At 38.0% G+C, this 19,629-nt stretch overlaps 1 protein-coding gene across 10 annotated transcripts in view; it reads left to right on the top strand.

Annotated features, from left to right (window-relative positions):
* Positions 1-19,629, top strand: part of TUSC3 (tumor suppressor candidate 3) — a 218,864-nt gene that overhangs the window by 188,190 nt on the left and 11,045 nt on the right. For 5 of the 10 annotated variants that reach the window (XM_061404344.1, XM_061404337.1, XM_061404338.1 and 2 more), the window contains 2 exons: positions 10,023-10,121; positions 15,610-15,700. In XM_061404344.1, the coding sequence (XP_061260328.1) occupies positions 10,023-10,121; positions 15,610-15,700 (190 nt within the window). The remainder of the gene's footprint in view (positions 1-10,022; positions 10,122-15,609; positions 15,701-19,629) is intronic. The other 5 variants (XM_061404343.1, XM_061404340.1, XM_061404342.1 and 2 more) reach the window with 2 other exon arrangements.

Below are 19,629 nucleotides of genomic sequence, written 5' to 3'. Positions count from 1 at the left end.
CATTTTATAGCTAGGAAAACTAAAACCCACAAAATTTAATTGCCTTGCCCTAGTTTGGAGAAAGAACTGTATTTTTTCCTAGACATACATACCTTTGGTACAGGTTAATTTACAGACTAGGCATAGTAAGAGAATATTCAAACTGTCAGCATCACTACTCTTGTGCTTTGGGGCCACTAAAAACAGCGTCACCTGAACACAGCCCTGCGACCCCACGACAGCTGATCTGGTAACAGGATGGCTGCTGAGTGACACTGAACAGGTAGTGAATGCAGGGTGGACACTCTGGACAGAGGGACAGTTCACATCCAGAGGAACAGGGCAGGAAGATGTGAGATTTCATCATGCTGCTAGAATGGCATTTGAATCTTACTTTAAAACTTACAAATTACTTCTGAAATTTTCCATTTAATGTTTTTGGACTGTGGGTAACTGAAACCGTAGAACGTGAACCTACAGAAAAGGGGAAATACGTTTTGCAGGTTAACTTTTTGGTTCTTATTTGTATAGTTTTTTGTTTTTTTTTTTCTGTTTTCAATCCATGATGTAGCATTTTAGCAATATACTTCTTTCAGAGCAGCTATTAAATCAGAAATACCTAGCAAAAGGAATGAAAAGGTATATTGAGACCATCATTCCATTGTATGGCAGGAATTCCCCAACGTTTCATTTCATGGCTTATTGACCTCAAGCCGAGATTTAGGACGCAAAGAAATTTTACAAACAGTATGAAGTCTTCCATGTAGATTTTTAACAGTAAAATGTATTATCTTTCTGCTGCTAGTAACTATTTGTTGCTTTATCACTGCTGTTCTTTTTATTTGCCTGTATCTATGAAAAGAGAAAATGTCTTAAAATGGTGGGCTCATTAAAATCAACAAAAGTTTGGAAGAAGCCATTATATAATAATTTCTGATTTTACTTGGCAGTATCTACTAATTTTTTAAAACTTACTTTATAATTTTTTTTTTGTAATTTGCATGTATGTTTTTATGTGGTGGTTTAGTCGCTAAGTCGTGTCTGACTCTTGCAACCCCATGGACTGTAGCCCTCCAGGCTCCTCTGTCCATTGGATTCTCCAGGCAAGAATACTGGAGTGGGTTGAAAAAATGCAAATTCCAGGTGGTAACTTCTTGTTTATCTTTGGAGAAAATTTCTGCCTTTTGGTTTTCTCTTCCTAATTTAGTAAGCCAGATCATTAGATACAGTTGCTACATACAAAATTTTATTTTAAAAAATCTAAGAACAAACAGATGGAGTCATTTGATGTCATAGGTTATAGAATGACATTTAGTAGAAATAAGATTTTTCTCCATTAGTAGTCTTTTATTTCAGTACCCTATTTAGGAGGGAAAAAAAATCCTAAGTAGTCTTTGAGAGAAAGCTATTTTTAAAAATAATAAAAAATGTTATGACATTTTAATAAGGAATATATGAAGTAAGGCTAATATATAAATCTCTATATTTTTCCAAATAAAATATTTTTTAAATTTTTCATTCAGTTATGTTTTAACACCTGTTGTAAATATATTTGCTGTTTGCAAGAAGGTAGGCTGATAGGACCAGTACTCTTGCCTGGAAAATCCCATGGATGGAGGAGCCTGGTGGGCTGCAGTCCATGGGGTCGCTAGGGGTTGGACACGACTGAGCGGCACTGAAGGCTGGCAGTACTCTTGCCTGGAAAATCCCATGGACGGAGGAGCCAGGTGGGCTGCAGTCCATGGGGTCGCTAGGGGTCAGACACGACTGAGCGACTTCACTTTCACTTTTCACTTTCATGCTTTGGAGAAGGAAATGGCAACCCACTCCAGTGTCCTTGCCTGGAGAATCCCAGGGACAGTGGAGCCTGGTGGGCTGCCATCTCTGGGGTCACACAGAGTCTGACACGACTGAAGCGACTTAGCAGCAGCAGCAGGCTGATAGGAAAATAATTTTAATTAGTATGAGGCATCAAGAGGCAACTTGATGCATCGAAAAGTTGAATTGACTTTTTAGCCAGGTTTTTATACAGTAGAAAAGGACTTCACCCCAGGTGGAGAATGAGTGAGCGAGACTATTCCAGTGGAAGGTGTAACAGGTAGAAAAACATAAAATGAAAGAGTATTCACAGACTGTGCAGGGCAGACTAATGAAAGGTTAGTTGGCTGGATAATAAATATCTTTCCATACGTTGCTAAGAAATTTGAATCTGATCTAAATTCACCAAGACATGTTCTACATGCTAGTGGAAACCAGACACATGAGTTCTCAGATTGGCTTTACTGTCAAGTATACAAATTCTGACCTATCCTTTAATTCTGCACATCCTCTAAATTCTGGGATGTCAAGATGACATGAGATAAATATCAATTAGGAGTAAAGGTTCTCATATAAAAGGCAAAGATTATACTAGCAATAACAACTGTTTCTAAATATTTAAAAATATGTGTTTTTATAAAGATCACATTTGCTTTTCCTATGAGAAAAACATTTGTTTTCCATCTATTATAAGAGTATAGTTTTACTCTGACTTATTTTCAGTCTATGATAGACAGCAAATGTTTCTTTTAATGTGTTATATCCAAGGAGAAACATACTACAGAAATAAATTAATGATGGATACAAGTTGAAGATATTTTAGATAAAGTCTTCTATAATATGCTGACTTTTTCCCAACATTTGTTCACATTTATCTTTAAACTGACAATCCTGGGTCTCTTCTTAGGAGCCATCGTAAATATAACATCATTTGTGATTGAGAATGGATTGTAATGTAATGCAAATATATGTGCATTTCTGTGCACATTCATTTCTAGGATATTCATTTTCTGTGGATTTTGTTATTTACACAAACAGCAGCTCCTGTTTTATGTAGGATCATGTCAATATTTTGACTTTTTTAGCAGTAAGAAAGTGATTGACAAGATAAGCAGGGGACTGGAGAGTAATAGCTGAAGTGTATAATGTTATGATATTAATCAATACAGATGTGCAAAGTTATACATGAAGTAGAACAAAGGTGTGTGTGTGTGTGCGTGTGTTTGTGTCTATGTAGGCACAGACATTAATCTCAGGACAATAGAAAAAGTTTCAGGAACATTACCATTTAGCTGGTATATATTTATATCTCTTAATGTTGAGATTCTTTAATAAGGCTTAGTTAAATGGTTACACCCATCAGTTTATGACAGAAAAGTATCTGTTATTCCAGAGTTTGACACAGAATCTCTCAGAGATTTGTAAGAGCTTTCATTAATCAGTCAGCCTTCCACCCAATAAAGGAAGCCCTACACATTAACTCTGGCAGATGTTACAGTCAAAGCTTTTTCCTGTGTTTATAAATCAGTACATCATCTAAAAATGTTTACATTACAAATGTGATTTTTCCCCCAAATGATAACTATTATGTAGGCTCTCTTTTACCAAAAATTATTTTCATTGACAGAATAGAACTTGACCTAAATAATGCTCAATGCTCAAAGTTTTTAAGCTCAAAAGTATTTTTAGATAAAAGAGGAGGGTTGGCTAGTTTAAGCCATTTAGTGTAATTCACGTATCTCAGTTACAGCCATCAAGTTTAAAGTAGGTTCACAGGTCTTTCCTTGTTAATGACTAGAAAACTCACTTTTGCAGGAAACATTCTAAGTAAAAAACTCACACTTAGTTCCTGACCCTGCTGCCCTCTAATAAAGTATTTTATATTGGGGTTGTACATAACACCTATATCTAATAATCTCTTTGCTTTAAAGTTCCTACTTTGAGATCATGTGTACAAGGATTTTTGCATTTCTTTATTTTCACATAAGAGCAAAGCTAACTTCCTCTCAGACATAACAGTTTAGAGTATCTTTGGCACTGTCTCAGATCCTCTATAGCAGGGGTTGGCAAACTAGGACCGGCGAGGTTCAATTCCAGCCTGACTGATATTTTTATAAATCAAGTTTTATTGGAACACAGCCACACCTATTCATTTGTGAATTGTCTGTGATTACTTTGCACTACAGTAGCAGAATTGAGTAGTAACAATACACCATACAGCGTGCATAGCCCCAAATATTTACATTCTGGGCCTTCACAGAAAAAGTTTGCAAACTACTATTATGTAGAGTATAAATAATAGAAAACAAAACCCTACAACCTTATTACCCCAAGACAGTTGCTTTTAACTTTTTATTATCTTTCTTTCCCTGAATTTCTCTTATTATTTGTAAAGAGATGCAATTATATTGTTAAGTGCATTTTCACTTGATATAAAATTTTATGCTTAGTATAAAGATATACATTGTTAAACAGATTGAACTATTTTGTTCCTTTGCTGTTCCTTCATCATTTTCTTCTAACCCTGTTACCATCCTGCTTCAATTCTTCTGTGTTCTTTTGGTTTGTACCTTTTACTCACTAACTTTGTGGCTTTGCACAAGTTACTTGGATCTCTGATGGCTTCAGTTTTCTTATGTGTAAACTGAGGATTACAATCATGTATATCAGAGCCTAGTTGGTACTGGGTAAGATAGTGAACAAAATAAACTCCCTACCCTTTGGGCACTAACATTGTAGTGACAGGAGAGAGACAGTAAATGAATTAAAAAGATACAAGTTCTAAATTTCTTTTAAAAAATAATGTTAATAGAGAAAAATAAAGCAAGACAAGAAGTACAGTGTTCAAAGGAGGCTTCTCTACTGTCATTTGATCAAAAACCCAAAGGAAGTGAGGGAGTGAGTTATACGGACATTCAGGGGAATAGCATTCAGATAGAGAAATAGCAGGTGCAAAGATCCTGAGGCAGAGGGTTCTTCTTGTTGAAAAAATACCAAGGACACGAATAAGAGCCAACAAGGGCAGAGCGGTATAGAAGTGGATCAGGGTACAAATGAGGTGCCACCTGGAGGTCATTTTGAGGTCTTCAGATGATTAACTTTCCATCTCACTATGAGTAGAGAGTACTCTGAGGAAAACCATGACATTACCTGCCTTATGTTAAAGATATAGAAAGTCCATACTGCCCAAAGCAATCTGTAGATTCAGTGCAGTTCTTTTCAAAATACTAGTGCCATTTTTCACAAAACTAGAATAATTAAAATTTGCACAGAACTGCATAAGACCCTGTTTAGCCAAAGCAATCATGAGAAAGAACAAAGGTGTAGGTATCACAGACCCTGATTTCAAACTGTATTAAAAAGCTGTGTGGCTTCCTTGGTGGTCCAGGGGTTAAGAATTCACCTTGCAATGCAGGGGACACCAGTTCAGTCCCTGGTCTGGGAAGATCCCACATGCCACAAGGCAAATAAGCCCTTGTGCCATAGCTACTGAGCCTACAATCTGGAGACCATGAGCCACAAACACTGAGCCCACGTGCTGTAATTGCTGAAGGCTGCATGCCCTAGAACACATGCTCCGCAACGAGAGGAGCCACTGCAACAAGAAGCCCACGCACCACCAGAGAGTAGCCCCTCTCTCCACAACCAGAGAAAAGCCCACACAGCAACCAAGACCCAGCACAAAACACTATGGTAATAGAAACGGTATGCTATGCTATGCTAAGTCACTTCAGTAGTGTCCAACTCTGTGTGACCCCATAGACGGCAGCCACCAGGCTCCCCGTCCCTGGGATTCTCCAGGCAAGAACACTGGAGTGGGTCGCCATTTCCTTCTCCAACGCATGAAAGTGAAAAGTGAAAGTGAAGTCGCTCAGTCGTGTCCGACTCTTAGCGACCCCGTGGACTGCAGCCTACCAGGCTCCTCCGCCCATGGGATTTTCCAGGCAAGAGTACTGGAGTGGGGTGCCATTGCCTTCTCCGAGAAACGGTATAGAATCAGCACAAAAATGGAGACACATATCAACAGAACACACTGGAGAGCCCAATATAAACCCATGCACTTATGGTCGATTAAGCTACAAAAAAGAAAGAATATGCAGTGGGAAAAATACAGCCCCATTAATAAATGGTGTTGGGAAAACTGGACAGCTACATGCGGAAGAACGAAACTGGACCACTCTCTCACACCATATACAAAATAAGGTCAAAATGAATTAAAGACTTAAAGGTAAGACCCGAAAGCGTAAAATTCCTCAAAGAAGACACACAGGCAGGATGCTCTTCGCCATGGGTCTTGGCAATAATTTTTTGGCTCTGTCTCCTTAGGCAAGGCAAAAGCAAATATAAACAAGTGAGACTACATCAAATTAAGAAGCTTTTTGCACATTGGAAAAAAAGCCATCAACAAAATGAAAAGGTAGCTTACTGAATGGGAGAAGATATTTGTAGTTTATATATCCAATAAGCAGTTAATATCCAGATACACAACTCATACAACTCAGTATCAAGAAACAAACAACACAGTTTAGAAATAGATGGAGGACTTGAGTGGACTAAACTCTTTTCTAAGGAAGACATAATTCCAACAGTCACATGGAAAGACAGTCTAAATCACTAATCATCAAGGAACTGCAAATAAAATCCAAGTAAGATACCACCTTACACCTGTCAGAATGGCTGTCATCAAGAAGACAACAAATAAACCTTGATGAGGATTGGAGGAATCTCATTTGGTACAGCCACTATGGGAAACAGTATGAAAGTTTCTAAAAAAATAAAAATAGAACTAGCATATGATTCAGTAATTTTCTGAATATTTACCTGAAGAAAATGAAAACTAATTCAGAAGGATATATACACCTCTCTGTTCGCTGCAGCATTATTTACAGTAGCCAAGATATGGACACAACCGAAATGTCCATCAGTGGATAAACAGGTGAAGAAGATCCGATGTACAGACACACATACTCAACCATTAAAAGAAAAATCTTGCCATTTGCAGCAACATGGATGAATCTAAAAGATCATGCTAAGTGAAATAAGTTAAAGGCGGGCACTTTATGATCTCACTTGTATGTGGAATCTAAAAAACAAATGAACAAACAACAAACCAAAAGCAGATTCATAGGTACAGAAAACAGGGTGGTTGCAAAGGGCACCTGGGTGAGGGCTTGAGCAAAACAGGGGACGAGGAGGCACAAACTTACAGTGTTAAAGTAGTCTCGGGGATGTAATACACAACATAAGGAATATGGCTGATAACATTTAATAACTCTGTATGGGACGTGTGGTTACTAGACTTCTGGTGATTATTAGTTCCTAACGTATTTAAATGTCCAGACACTTAATATTGTATATCTAAAACTAACAGTATTTCTAAGACTTAGGAGTAGGAATTAATTTCATAAGTAAGAAACAGTAACCAAAGCTCATAAAGGAAAAGAATAACAATTTTGACCATACTGAAATGACAACCTTCTGATAAGTAAACAATTTAAAAGTAGAAGAATCTGTATGTAACACTTCAAAATATTCATATTCAGAAAAAACTGAAGCATCTTCTAAGATAATAAGAAAAGGCAAATATACTTATGGGAAAATGGGCAAAAAAAAAAAGTAAGCACAATACAAAAACTTAAGCAAAAAAAGGAATTAACATATCAAAAGACAAACTCTGACTCACTAGTGAGACAGATCCCTACTCAACAGTTTGATAAAATCAATAGTTCAGCAAAACCGTGTTAGTGTAGTGTAAAAAAATGGTAACTCTTTTAACACTACTTGTTTTACAGAATATGATCATACCTAGTAAATTTGAAACTACATATATCAGCCTCTCAAAAACTCTACCTCTAGGTGTAGACCCTAGAAAAAATATTTCACATGTACATATAAGAAGATATTCCTTGTAGGAGTATTTTTAACACTTGGAAACAAAAACAAATGTCCTTGAGTAAGATAAGCAACAACTATCAGTATACTCTGATGAAAATCTTACAGCTTTGTAATAACACTGTTCGAATTTGTGTGAAGTTCAAAAGCAATCAAATGAGAAATACATTGGTCTCGCCGTTTTCAAATCTACAGAGGGACAAAGTGACAAAGCAATTTTTGACAAGGTGCAAGTTGCTCAGTCACTTCCGACTCTGCTACCCCATGCACTAGAGAGTCCATGGAATTCTCTAGGCCACAATACTGGAGTGGGTAACCTTTCCCTTCTCCAGGGGATCTTTCCAGCCCAGGGATTGAACCCAAGTCTCCCACATTGCAGATGGATTCTTTACTAGCTGAGCTAGAAGGGAAGCCCAAGAAGGCTGGTGTGGGTAGCCTTATCTGTTCTCCAGCGGATCTTCCTGATGTAGGAATCGAACTGGGGTTTCCTGCATTGCAGGTGGAATCTACCAACTGAGCTATCAGGGAAGCCCTACAGAAGGAACAGTAGTAATTTTTTAAAAAAGTATATATATATATATATATATATATATGTTACGAAGATATTAACAGGGGTATGTTACACTTGACTGACCATAGTTAATATCCAATAAAATGTAATTTGCTTAATAACTTCTCCCTAAGTGAATATTTATGTCTCTGTGTGCTAATAACACATACAGTGTACACATGGGTGTTTACATATCCAGTTTTATCCTAAGACTGTTTTAATATACAGCTTTCATCTAGTTAAAATTTTAAAGCATTTAATTTCTAAACTTTATTTTTACCTAGAAGTAAAAAATAGTGCTATTTCCCCCAATGTTATATTTTGGAAGCTACTCAGTAGATGGCATCATAAAATAAATATTTGTTTTGTTTGTAGTATCTATATAAAATAATTTTTAAATGTGATTTATATTTCAAACATGTATTGAAAATGTGTTTGAGATAAATTAATCCAGAAATCTGTGTGAATTGTCAGTAGCTCAAGTCTGTACCGGAGAAGGCAATGGCACCCCACTCCAGTACTCTTGCCTGGAAAATCCCATGGATGGAGGAGCCTGGTGGGCTGCAGTCCATGAGGTCGCTAAGAGTCGGACACGACTGAGCGACTTCACTTTCACTTTTCACTTTCATGCATTGGAGAAGGAAATGGCAACCCATTCCAGTGTTCTTGCCTGTAGAATCCCAGGGATGGGGGAGCCTGGTGGGCTGCCGTCTATGGGGTCATACAGAGTCGGACACGACTGAAGCGACTTAGCAGCAGCAGCAGCAAGTCTGTACATTTAAATGGATAGAATTATACATGAATATAAAAGGGTGTTGCCAGAAAAAAATGGAAGGGCAATCCTAATTGAACTCCTTTTTAAGGATCTACATCAGCCCCATCAATTCAAAGAACTAAGTTAAGCAGTAAATTTCCTGTCTATCCGCAGTTTCAGTGAAATAAGCTTTTAATTTTTCTATCAGTTGATTATTGGTAACATCCCCATCATTACACAATTGAAACACAAAGAACTTATAATTATCTAAATTTCAGAAGTTTTCAAACTGTTACCACGAATTCCCTCAAAGTTTAGTGGTATGTGTATATGTATGTCAGGTGGGCTTCCCTGGTTTCTCAGTGGTAAAGAGCCTGCCTGCCAGTGCAGGAGAGACCTGGGTCAGGAAGATGCCCTGGAGAGGGAGATGGCAACCCACTCCAGTGTTCTTGCCTGGAGGATCTCATGGACAGAGGAGCCTGGCGGACTACAGTCCATGGGTTTGCAAAGAGGCACATATGACTTTGCAACTAAACAACAGAAACATTTTTGTCAGGCAAGGGGATGGTTTTTAGTAGCTTTCTCTCTTGTACATATTAGGCATCCGCCAAGGCTGGTTGGTTGGTTCCATGCTGAGTATATTCTAATTTTCTGTGATTGCCCAATGAAATGTCATTCTAAGTGTAACTAGTATAGGTATATCTTTATGTATAAGGTGCAATATCATTATTGGTTTTGAGAGTATATAATTCATACGCACTATTAAAGTCCTGGAATTTAATAGCATTTAGAATTAGACCTTAAAAATCTCACAAAGCAAAGTTTGAGGTTATGTAGTCTAAAAATCAAGGCATATTTATTTAAAAACATGAAAAGCAGTAATTTTGTATCAGGAGAGTAAGTTGCATTCACCTCTGTGTGCATGTGTAATTCAGTCATTCTGGTACAGAACACATGATGTTCAGGTCCAGAACAATTAATAGATTTTATTTGCATCTATTTCTAATGTTTCCTTGACAATTACTATAGACGCTGCTATCACCATGGGGATGGTTCTTCTAAATGAAGCGGCAACATCCAAGGGAGATGTTGGAAAAAGACGGAGTAAGTCTCTGTGTTGGTATCTTTGTAAGTTTGTTTTAGTCAAGTTCATTTAAATCAAATAGGAAATAGATAAAAATCCTTTGTAAATGAACTTCTTAAGAAAGGTTCTGGTTTGAAGACAGCTGCAGCGTTTCTTACTTTTTTCTCTTTCTTGGATGTGTGGTGTGCGCACAAATATTTAAAAATACATTTCTTCCAAAATGGGATTGGTGCTTTTCTGTGGAATTGGGTATAAAGAAAAGTTGTTATTCACCCTTGTTGGGGGTGGTTTGATTTATCTCTGCTGAAGTTATGGTCTCTTTGGTCATGTCCACCGTACAGGAAGAGGGGGAAAGTTCTAGGGACAGAGTCTTCAGAGGTTTTATAGGCTAATGATATGTCCCTTATGCCACAAGAGCCATCTATGCATTCAAGGACTGATTCAGACACAGAAGTTTGTGTGTAAGTGTTGTACCCCGAAGTATTATAATGCCTTCCAACTACCTCCAAAACCTCTTTTGAGCTACATTTTGAAAGGGGGCATCTTGTGGTACCATCTTTTTCAGGGTTTTTGCCTTTTCCAGTGATATTCCAAGATTCACAACTCTACCGAGTCTCAGCTTTGTGTCTTAACCAGGTGACTATTTTATCCTTTGACAGAGCTGTTCCCCTCAGGGAGTTCCAGTAAGAGATTACACATTTTTATGAAGTGTTTTTGGCAAGAAAAGGGAAAAAACACAGGAAAAATCTTCTGCCCTCAGGAGCACGGGTCAAAGAATGTCAGAGAGCCTTAAATTCAGTATTTCCTGCCACAAATCTTCCCATAATTGATATAAAGTCCCTATGTGAATTTATGCTTATGCTTCCACAAACCTATAATTAAGATTTTTATCAATATGCTTTGCATTTCTGAACCCTATTAAAATCCAGAATGTATGTATGAGGAACATAGGCATCTGGAGAAGATTCTTAATTTATTAAAAAGTTTAAAATACAAATCCAGACTTGTTTTCTTTATGGGGAGTTTTAGCTATGGTGACATGAATGTCAGTCAGTCACAGTGATTTCTAAATACAATCCTTAGGGATCTTTAGTGTTGAAATATTTTGGATGTAATAGATCCTTTACCCTCATTTCCCCTGATGCCATTTACATACTGTTATAAAAGAAACCACAGAAGCAAGGAATGCATTACTTTGTTTACTTAATCATTGTTCAGAACATCATTTTATGATTTATCATTTGCATAAAGAATGTGATGTTCTTGGGACCAACGAGTAGTATTTATATAAGGACAAATTCTTACATGTTCATATATTTATCATACATCCTATCACATTAAAGTAGTGAGATAGTGTGCAATATATATATATAATCACTTCAGCCCCACCCACTGCCACTTTATTTGTGTATGTGTGTGCGAGAGGAGTGCACGAGCGAGTGCATGGGAGAGAGAGGAGGAGTGCGGAAGGGGAAATATATTTTGAAATCTGCCCTTTTGATCCCAGTGTGGTTTTTATTCTGGATATAGTGCAAGCGCTGTGATTACCGTTGCCCAGATCAGAATCCGTCTGTGCCCTCTTAGCACGTTCTTCTCACAAGGATGTTACCTGGGAACGGCTGCAGTGCGTGGTTTGTTGGGTCACCACTGACTCCTCCCCAAGTCCTCTTCCTTCCCCATGTGCCTGTACCTCAGTTCCATTACTTTGCTCCACCACATAGAATCAAGTAAATAGCTTCTGTTTTACTTGATCACATTTTGAGACACATTTCCCACGGTATATATCAAGTGTTCAATTTAGTTCAGTCACTCAGTCGTGTCCAACATTTTGTGACCCCATGGACTGCAGCACGCCAGGCTTCCCTGTCTAGCACCAACTCCCGGAGTTTACTCAAACTTACGTTCATCTCATCCTCTGTCGTCTCCTCCTCCTCCTGCCTTCAGTCTTTCTCAGCATCAGGGCCTTTTCCAATGAGTCAATTCTTTGCATCAGGTGGCCAAAGTATTGGAGTTTCAGCTTCAGCGGCAGTCCTTCCAATGAATATTCAGGACTGATTTCCTTTAGGATGGACTGGTTTGATCTCCCTGCAGCTCAAGGGACTCTCAAGAGTCTTCTCCAATATTGTAAAGTTAAAAAATAAAATAAAGTCTTCTCCAACACTACAGTTCAAAAGCCTCAGTTTTTCGGCACTCGGCTTTCTTTATAGTCGAACTCTCACATCCATACATGACTACTGGAAAAATCATAGCTTTGACAAGACAGACCTTTGTTGGCAAAGTAATGTCTCTGCTTTTTAATATGCTCTCTAGGTTTGTCATAGCTTTTCTCCCAAGGAACAAAGGTCTTTTAATTTCATGGCTGTAGTCACCATCATGGTTATCTGGGTCATGATCTTTTTGGTATAGTTCTTCTGTGTATTCTTGCCACTTGTTCTTAATATTTTCTGCTTCTGTTAGGTCCATACCATTTCTGTCCTTTATTTTGCCCATCTCTGCATGAAATGTTCCCTTCGTATCTCTTATTTTCTTGAAGAGATCTCTGGTCTTTCCCGTTCTGTTGTTTTCCTCTGTTCTTTGCACTGATCACTGACGAAGGCTTTCTTAACCTCTCCTTGCTATTCTTTGGAACTCTGCATTCAGATGGGTATATCTTTCCTTTTCTCCTTTGTCTTTAGCTTCTCTTCTCTCAGCTATTTGTAAGGCCTCCTCAGGCAACCATTTTGCCTTTTTGCATTTCTTTTTCTTGGAGATGGTCTTGATCCCTGCCTCCTGTACAATGTCACAAACCTCCGTCCATAGTTCTTTAGGCACTCTGTCTATCAGATCTAATCTCTTGAATCTATTTCTCACTTGCACTGTATAATCGTAAAGGATTTGATTTAGGTCATACCTGAATGGCCTAGTGATTTCCCTACTTTGTTCAATTTAAGTCTGAATTTGGCAATAAGGAATTCATGATTTGAGCTACAGTCAGCTCCCTGTTTTGTTTTTGCTGACTGAATAGAGCTTCTCCATCTTTGGATGCAAAGAAGATAATCAGTCTGATTTTGGTATTGACCATCTGGTGATGTCCATGTGTAGAGTCTTCTCTTGTGTTGTTGGAAGAGGATGTTTGCTATGACCAGCGTGTTCCCTTGCCAAAACTCCGTTAGCATTTGACCTGCCCTGCTTTGTTTTGTTCTCCAAGGCCAAATTTGCCTGTTACCCCAGTTATCTCTTGACTTCTCACTTTTGCATTTCAGTCCCTTATAATGCAAAGGACATCTTCTTCGGGTGTTAGTTCTAGAAGGTCTTGTAGGTCTTCATAGAACTGTTCAACTTCAGCTTTTTCAGCATTACTGGTCAGGGCATAGACTTGGATTACTATGATATTGAATGGTTTGCCTTGGAAACAAAGATCATTCTGTCGTTTTTGAGATTGCATCCAAGTACTGCATTTCGGACTCTTTTGTTGACTATGAGGGCTCCTCCATTTCTTCTAAGGGATTCTTGCCCACAGTAGTAGATATAAGGTCATCTGAGTTAAATTCGCCCATTCCAGTCCATCTTAGTCCATTGATGGCTAAAATGTTGAGGTTCACTCTTGCCATCTCCTGTTTGACCACTTCCAATTTGCCTTGATTCATGGACCTAATATTCCAGATTCCTATACAGTATTGCTCTTTACGACATCAGACTTGACTTTCATCACTAGTCACATCCACAACTGGGTGTAGTTTTTGCTTTGTCTCCATTTCTTCATTCTTTCTGGAGTTACTTCTCCACTGATCTTCAGTAGCATATTGGGTACTTACTGACTTGGGGAGTTCATCTTTAAGTTTCCTATTTTTTTGCCTTTTCATATTGTAAACAGCAAAGGGAGTGATAAAGTGTTTTACTCAGCTCCTGGAAAAAGACTGAGGGAAGGAAGAAGTGTGTGGTCATACCAAATGTAGGAAAATGTAAAGTAAAGCAACATGTCATTCATTCTAGGTGCACTAAGATTATTGTAAGCAAAGTTGCTACGTCAGGTGGCTGGTGTCTGTCTGTTTGGGCATTCTACAGTATTGGGGGGAAAAGATGGTTTTCATTTTTGCAGTATTCAGCCGCTTTTTTTTTTTTTTTTTGCTTTATTTTCTGCCAAAATTTATTTGAAATTCATGTGCATGTGTGTTACATATGAAATGTCACAGAGGCTGTAACTGAATGCTATTAAGTACTTAGGATTTTTCACAATTTGTTCTCAAAACTGAGACAGTGATATTCCTACAGAGTTGAAGGAAAACTGACCAACAGGCTTCTGGATCATGTTTTAACAATTTCCTAAAGTCTCCACTGATTTCTAGGATTGTAATTAAACCTGGTCTAATTTATATGCTAGAATAAGTTAAAAATTATAGTTCATCACTATAGAAGCATATAGAATTATTTAATCTCCCTTGTTTTCTTCTGTCTTGGCATGTTTAATCTCTTTTATCTTCCCTTTTCTTTTATAATTAATCATATTAGATAGCCCAGTGTTTTTAAAGAATTCCCTGAAACTAATGAAAGGATACAGGTATCATGCATATGTTTAATTCCTAAGAAATCTTTAGGTATTTCTTATTAAAAGAACTTATTTACAGAGCAGATTTAGGTAAATTTCCATTTCTCTAAATATATATTTTTATTCTAAACATACCTGCATTTAATTGGCTCAGATTTTTAAGCATTTAAAGAATTTACTGCTAGCAAATTTAATTAAAAACCTAGATGTATTTGCATATATTTCATAATATATATTTGATTAGTCATCTACTTTAGAGTAAAATCTTCCTAACCATAACAGAAAGGGAAAGAAATGTCCCTGTTGTCAACTTGTGAGGGATAAAGTGATGCTGGAAACCTAAATCACAGCCCAGCGGATTCTGCTGTAACATATACCACTTGTTCCTCTAAAACAAACAGTAATGCCTTGACACCATCACCAGCTCTTTAGGGTTGGTTTTCCCTCTTTGACTATCACAGAGTCTATATTTTCTCACACCCCAAGCCTTTGGTTACTGGCTTGCGGGATGCTGGGATGAACTATCACTTTTAAGTAACAGGCGTTTACTGAAGCAATAATCTAGCCAATCATGTAAAATTGCATTTCTTTGTAAATACTGCATGGCATCTGAAAATAAAATTATATTGCACATTCCAGTACTGTAGATGTCTCTGCTAATATAGCCCGTACTTCACAGTGCAGGGACTGATCATCTCACTTGTGGTTTATCACATTTTGCTGTGTTTGGTTTTGGGGCATTTTTAGTACTTGTGGGAATTTGGTAAGAGAAGAATACCACCCAGAAACTTAGATCAATCACTTTTTTGTTTTGTTTTGTTTTCATACTCCAAGTAGTAAATTGTCATTGAGAAGAATGTGGAAAATAGTGATTATCTGGTTTGTGGTACCTGTATGTGCCATGAGCTGTTACATGTAAGTATGTGTAATTAACTGAATGCTTTTTAAAAATATAAACATTTGTGTTGTGTGTGTCTAGACTAATGGAGTTTTCTGTTTCTTTCTAGTTATTTGTCTCGTGGGATTAGGCCTGGTGGTCTTCTTCTTCAGTTTTTTACTTTCAATATTTCGTTCCAAGTACCACGGCTACCCTTACAGGTAATATCATTATACTAATATGAATGTTTTCATTTTAAACTAATAGAATAAACCGAATTTCATGTTTTTATGTTTCTAACATGTATTTAAGGATTAATATAAAGTAGCTACTTTATTTGCCAAGTCATCTTAAACTCTGTTAAGCAAGTTTTTGAGCACCTACTATGTGTTCAGCACAGATTATATGAAGGAGATATATATATATAAGGCATGGTACCTGCCCTCCTTTGTATATGATGGTTTCATTTTAGATATATGTTGCATGCATATGTATGTGTGTGTGTGTGGATATATGTATGTATGTATGTATACATTACATATATATACAGACACACATAACAAAATGAGTTTTCAACTTTGTGGAATTTATCAAAATTTCTTCTTGTTTTGGTTTGCCTATTCATGATTTTTACTTCATTTACAAATTTTTTCTCATATAATCTAGTGTTCAGTGTCCAGCAAACTCCCATCATATTTTGAATTCTTCAAAGTTTTAGCTTTTCAAATAAGGAATGGCAACATGAATGGAAAATGAAATGATAAAAGAATCCCTGGTCACTACAAGCTGTCATAAAAGAACATCTCCTAAGTTTTTCATCAACATAGTTTGATAATTGGGGATGGGAAGATGTTGAAAATCATTCTGAAACAACGTTATTATAACCAAACTATTATTCTTACTAAAGCAAAGTACAACTGACACGCCAGATTACAGTTATCCAGGTCAGGAAGTAGGCACAGGTTCATTTCTTGACCATTCCTCCCTTAACTTGTCTCAAAGGAATAAGTATTCCACTTTCTCTAGGGAGCATCCTCCTCCCCAGTGAAGCAGTAAAGGTCCCTTTTCTCCGAGATTTTGAGAACTTTCTGTTGAGATAGTAGAGCTCATGATATATTGACAGAAAATAAAATCTCATAATTCACATCCCTCTTGCAGGTAAGTGAATGAATGACAATCACTGTGTAGTATCCGACTCTCTGTGACCCCATGGACTGTAGCTTGCCAGGTTCCTGTGTCCATGGAATTCTCCAGAATACTGGAGTGGGTTGTCATTGTGAACTGAGCAATTACTTCAAGAAAATGTTTCTGCATAGGTGATGGCAGCCATGTGTAACTTTATCTGGGGCACAGAACTATTCCCATGACAGAGAGATCTGATTAAGGGCTTATAGTAAAGAGTAAAACACTTCAACCCTGCCTCTCTATCTTTTCATATGGGCAGAGGCACAGTTCCAAGACTTCTCATATCCATTAAAAATAAACGTACTCAAGGAGTAGAAGAAATCTGAATATCAGATGTGAGCTGTGGGACCATCTGCCTTTAATCTGGTCTGCAGTAAAAAGGTCTGAGGGCAAGAAGTTTAATAAGAAAGGCCAAGTAAAGTCTCCAATTTCTTGGTTTTTATTCTTGATGCTGTCTGGCTATTTCATTTTGGTTTTGAAAATATGAAGTCAGAAGAATCAAATCCAAGATGAAGTAGGCCCAAGAAAGATGAAATTTCTGTTCTTCTTCTCCCCTACCCTAGATTGAGGATCATGGTTCTGTATGATTAGAGTCTCAGTTTGACTTGCATGTATTCCATTAACAGAATCTGTAGAAGAATATTTCTATTACTTAAGTTTTCATTTACTTAAAAAACATTTATTCATTTCAACCTACAGCATTTACAGTGTCAATGAAAGGTATCTAAATTATAAAAAGGAAAGTGTCATAAGTTATGTGATTCTTAAAACCTATTTAGTTGACAGAAAACGGAGGAAGGTAAAGAGCAAGTTCCAGCTCTCCTTACACATCAGAGCACCTAATCCAACAAGAGTCAGTTGAGTTCAGTTCAGTCGCTCAGTCATGTCTGATTCTTTGCGACCCCATGGACCGCAGCATGCCAAGCCTCTCTGTCCATCACAAACTCCCGGAGTTTACTCAGACTCATGTCCGTCAAGTCAGTGATGCCATCCAACCATCTCATCCTCTGTTGTCCCCTTCTCCTCTGCCTTCAATCTTTCCCAGCATCAGGGTCTTTTCAAATGAGTCAGTTCTTTGCATGAGGTGGCCAAAGTACTGGAGTTTCAGCTTCAGCGGCACTCCTTCCAATGAATATTCAAGACTGATTTCCTTTAGGATAGACTGGTTTGATCTCCCTGCAGTCCAAGGGACTCTCAAGAGTCTTCAGCACCACAGTTCAAAAGCATCAATTCTTCAGCGCTCAGCTTTCTTTATGGTCCAACTCTCACATGCATACATGACTACTGGAAAAACCATAGCTTTGACTACATGGACTTTTGTTGGCAAAGTAATATCTCTGCTTTTTAATATGCTGTCTAGGTTGGTCATAATTTTACTTCCAAGGACGTGAAGTGAAGTTACTCAGTCATGTCTGACTCTTTGCGACCCCATGGACTGTAGCCTACCAGGCTCCTCAGTCCATGGGATTTTCCAGGCAAGAGTACTGGAGTGGGTTGCCATTTCCTTGTCCAGGGGATTTTCCCGACCCAGGGATTGAACCTGGGTCTCCTACATTGTAGGCAGACGCTTTACCATCTGAGCTACCCTGCAGTCACCATCTGCAGTGATTTTGGAGCCCAAGAAAATAAAGTCTGACACTGTTTCCATTGTTTCCCCATCTGTTTGCCATGAAGTGATGGGACTGGATGCCATGATCTTAGTTTTCTGAATGTTGCACTTTAAGCCAACTTTTTCACTCTCCTCTTTCACTTTCACCAAGAGGCTCTTTAGTTCTTCTTTGCTTTCTGCCATAAGGGTGGTATCATCTGCTTATCTGAGGTTATTGATATTTCTCCTAGCAATCTTGATTCCAGCTTGTGCTTCATTCCGCCCAGCATTTCGCATGATGTACTCTGCATATAAGTTAAATAAGCAGGCTGACAGTATACAGCCTTGACATACTCCTTTCACGATTGCAACCAGTCTGTTGTTCCATGTCCCATTCTAATTGTTGCTTTCTTGGACTGAATACAGATTTCTCAGGAAGAGGGTCAGGGTGGTGTGGTATTCCCATCTCTTTCAGAATTTTCCAGTTTGTTGTGATCCACACAGTCAAAGGTTTTGGCATAGTCAATGAAGCAGAAGTAGATGTTTTTCTGGTATTCTCTTGCTTTTTTGATGATCCAGTGGATGTGGCAATTTGATCTCTGGTTCCTCTGCCTTTTCTAAATCCAGCTTGAACATCTGGTATTTCACAGTTCACGTATTGCTGAAGCCTGGTTTGGAGAATTTTGAGCATTACTTTGCTAGCGTGTAAGATGAGTGCAATTGAGTGGTAGTTTGAGCATTCTTTGGCATTGCCTTTTTTGGGGATTGGTATGAAAACTGATCTTTTCCAGTCCTATGGCCACTGCTGAATTTTCCAAATTTGCTAGCATATTGAGTGAAACACTTTTACAGCATCAGCTTTTAGGATTTGAAACAGTGCAACTGGAATTCCATCACTTCCACTAGCTTTGTTCATAGTGATGCTTCCTAAGGCCCACTTGATTTCGCTTTCTAGGGTGTCTGGCTCTGGGTCAGTGATCATACCACCAGGATTATCTGGGTCGTGAAGATCTTCTTTGTACAGTTTTTCTGTGTATTCTTGCCACCTCTTAATATATTCTGCTTATGTTAGGTCCATACCATTTCTGTCCTTTATTGTGCCCATTTTTGCATGGAAAGCTCCCTTGGTATCTCTAATTTTCTTGAAGAAAATACTCTGACCAGTAATGCTGAAGAAGCTGAAGTTGAACAGTTCTATGGAGACCTACAAGACCTTCTAGAACTAACACCCCAATATGATGTCCTTTTCATTATAGGGGACTGGAATGCAAAAGTAGGAAGTCAAGAAATACTTGAACTAACAGGCAAATTTGACCTTGGAGTACAGAATGGAGCAGGGCAAAGGCTAATAGAGTTTTGCCAAGAGAACGCACTGGT

The sequence above is a fragment of the Bos javanicus genome, chromosome 27 (genome assembly GCF_032452875.1).
Source record: "Bos javanicus breed banteng chromosome 27, ARS-OSU_banteng_1.0, whole genome shotgun sequence".
Classification (NCBI taxonomy): Eukaryota; Metazoa; Chordata; class Mammalia; order Artiodactyla; family Bovidae; genus Bos; species Bos javanicus.
Note: the sequence above shows the minus strand (reverse complement) of the source record. Positions and strands in the feature narration are given on the sequence as shown.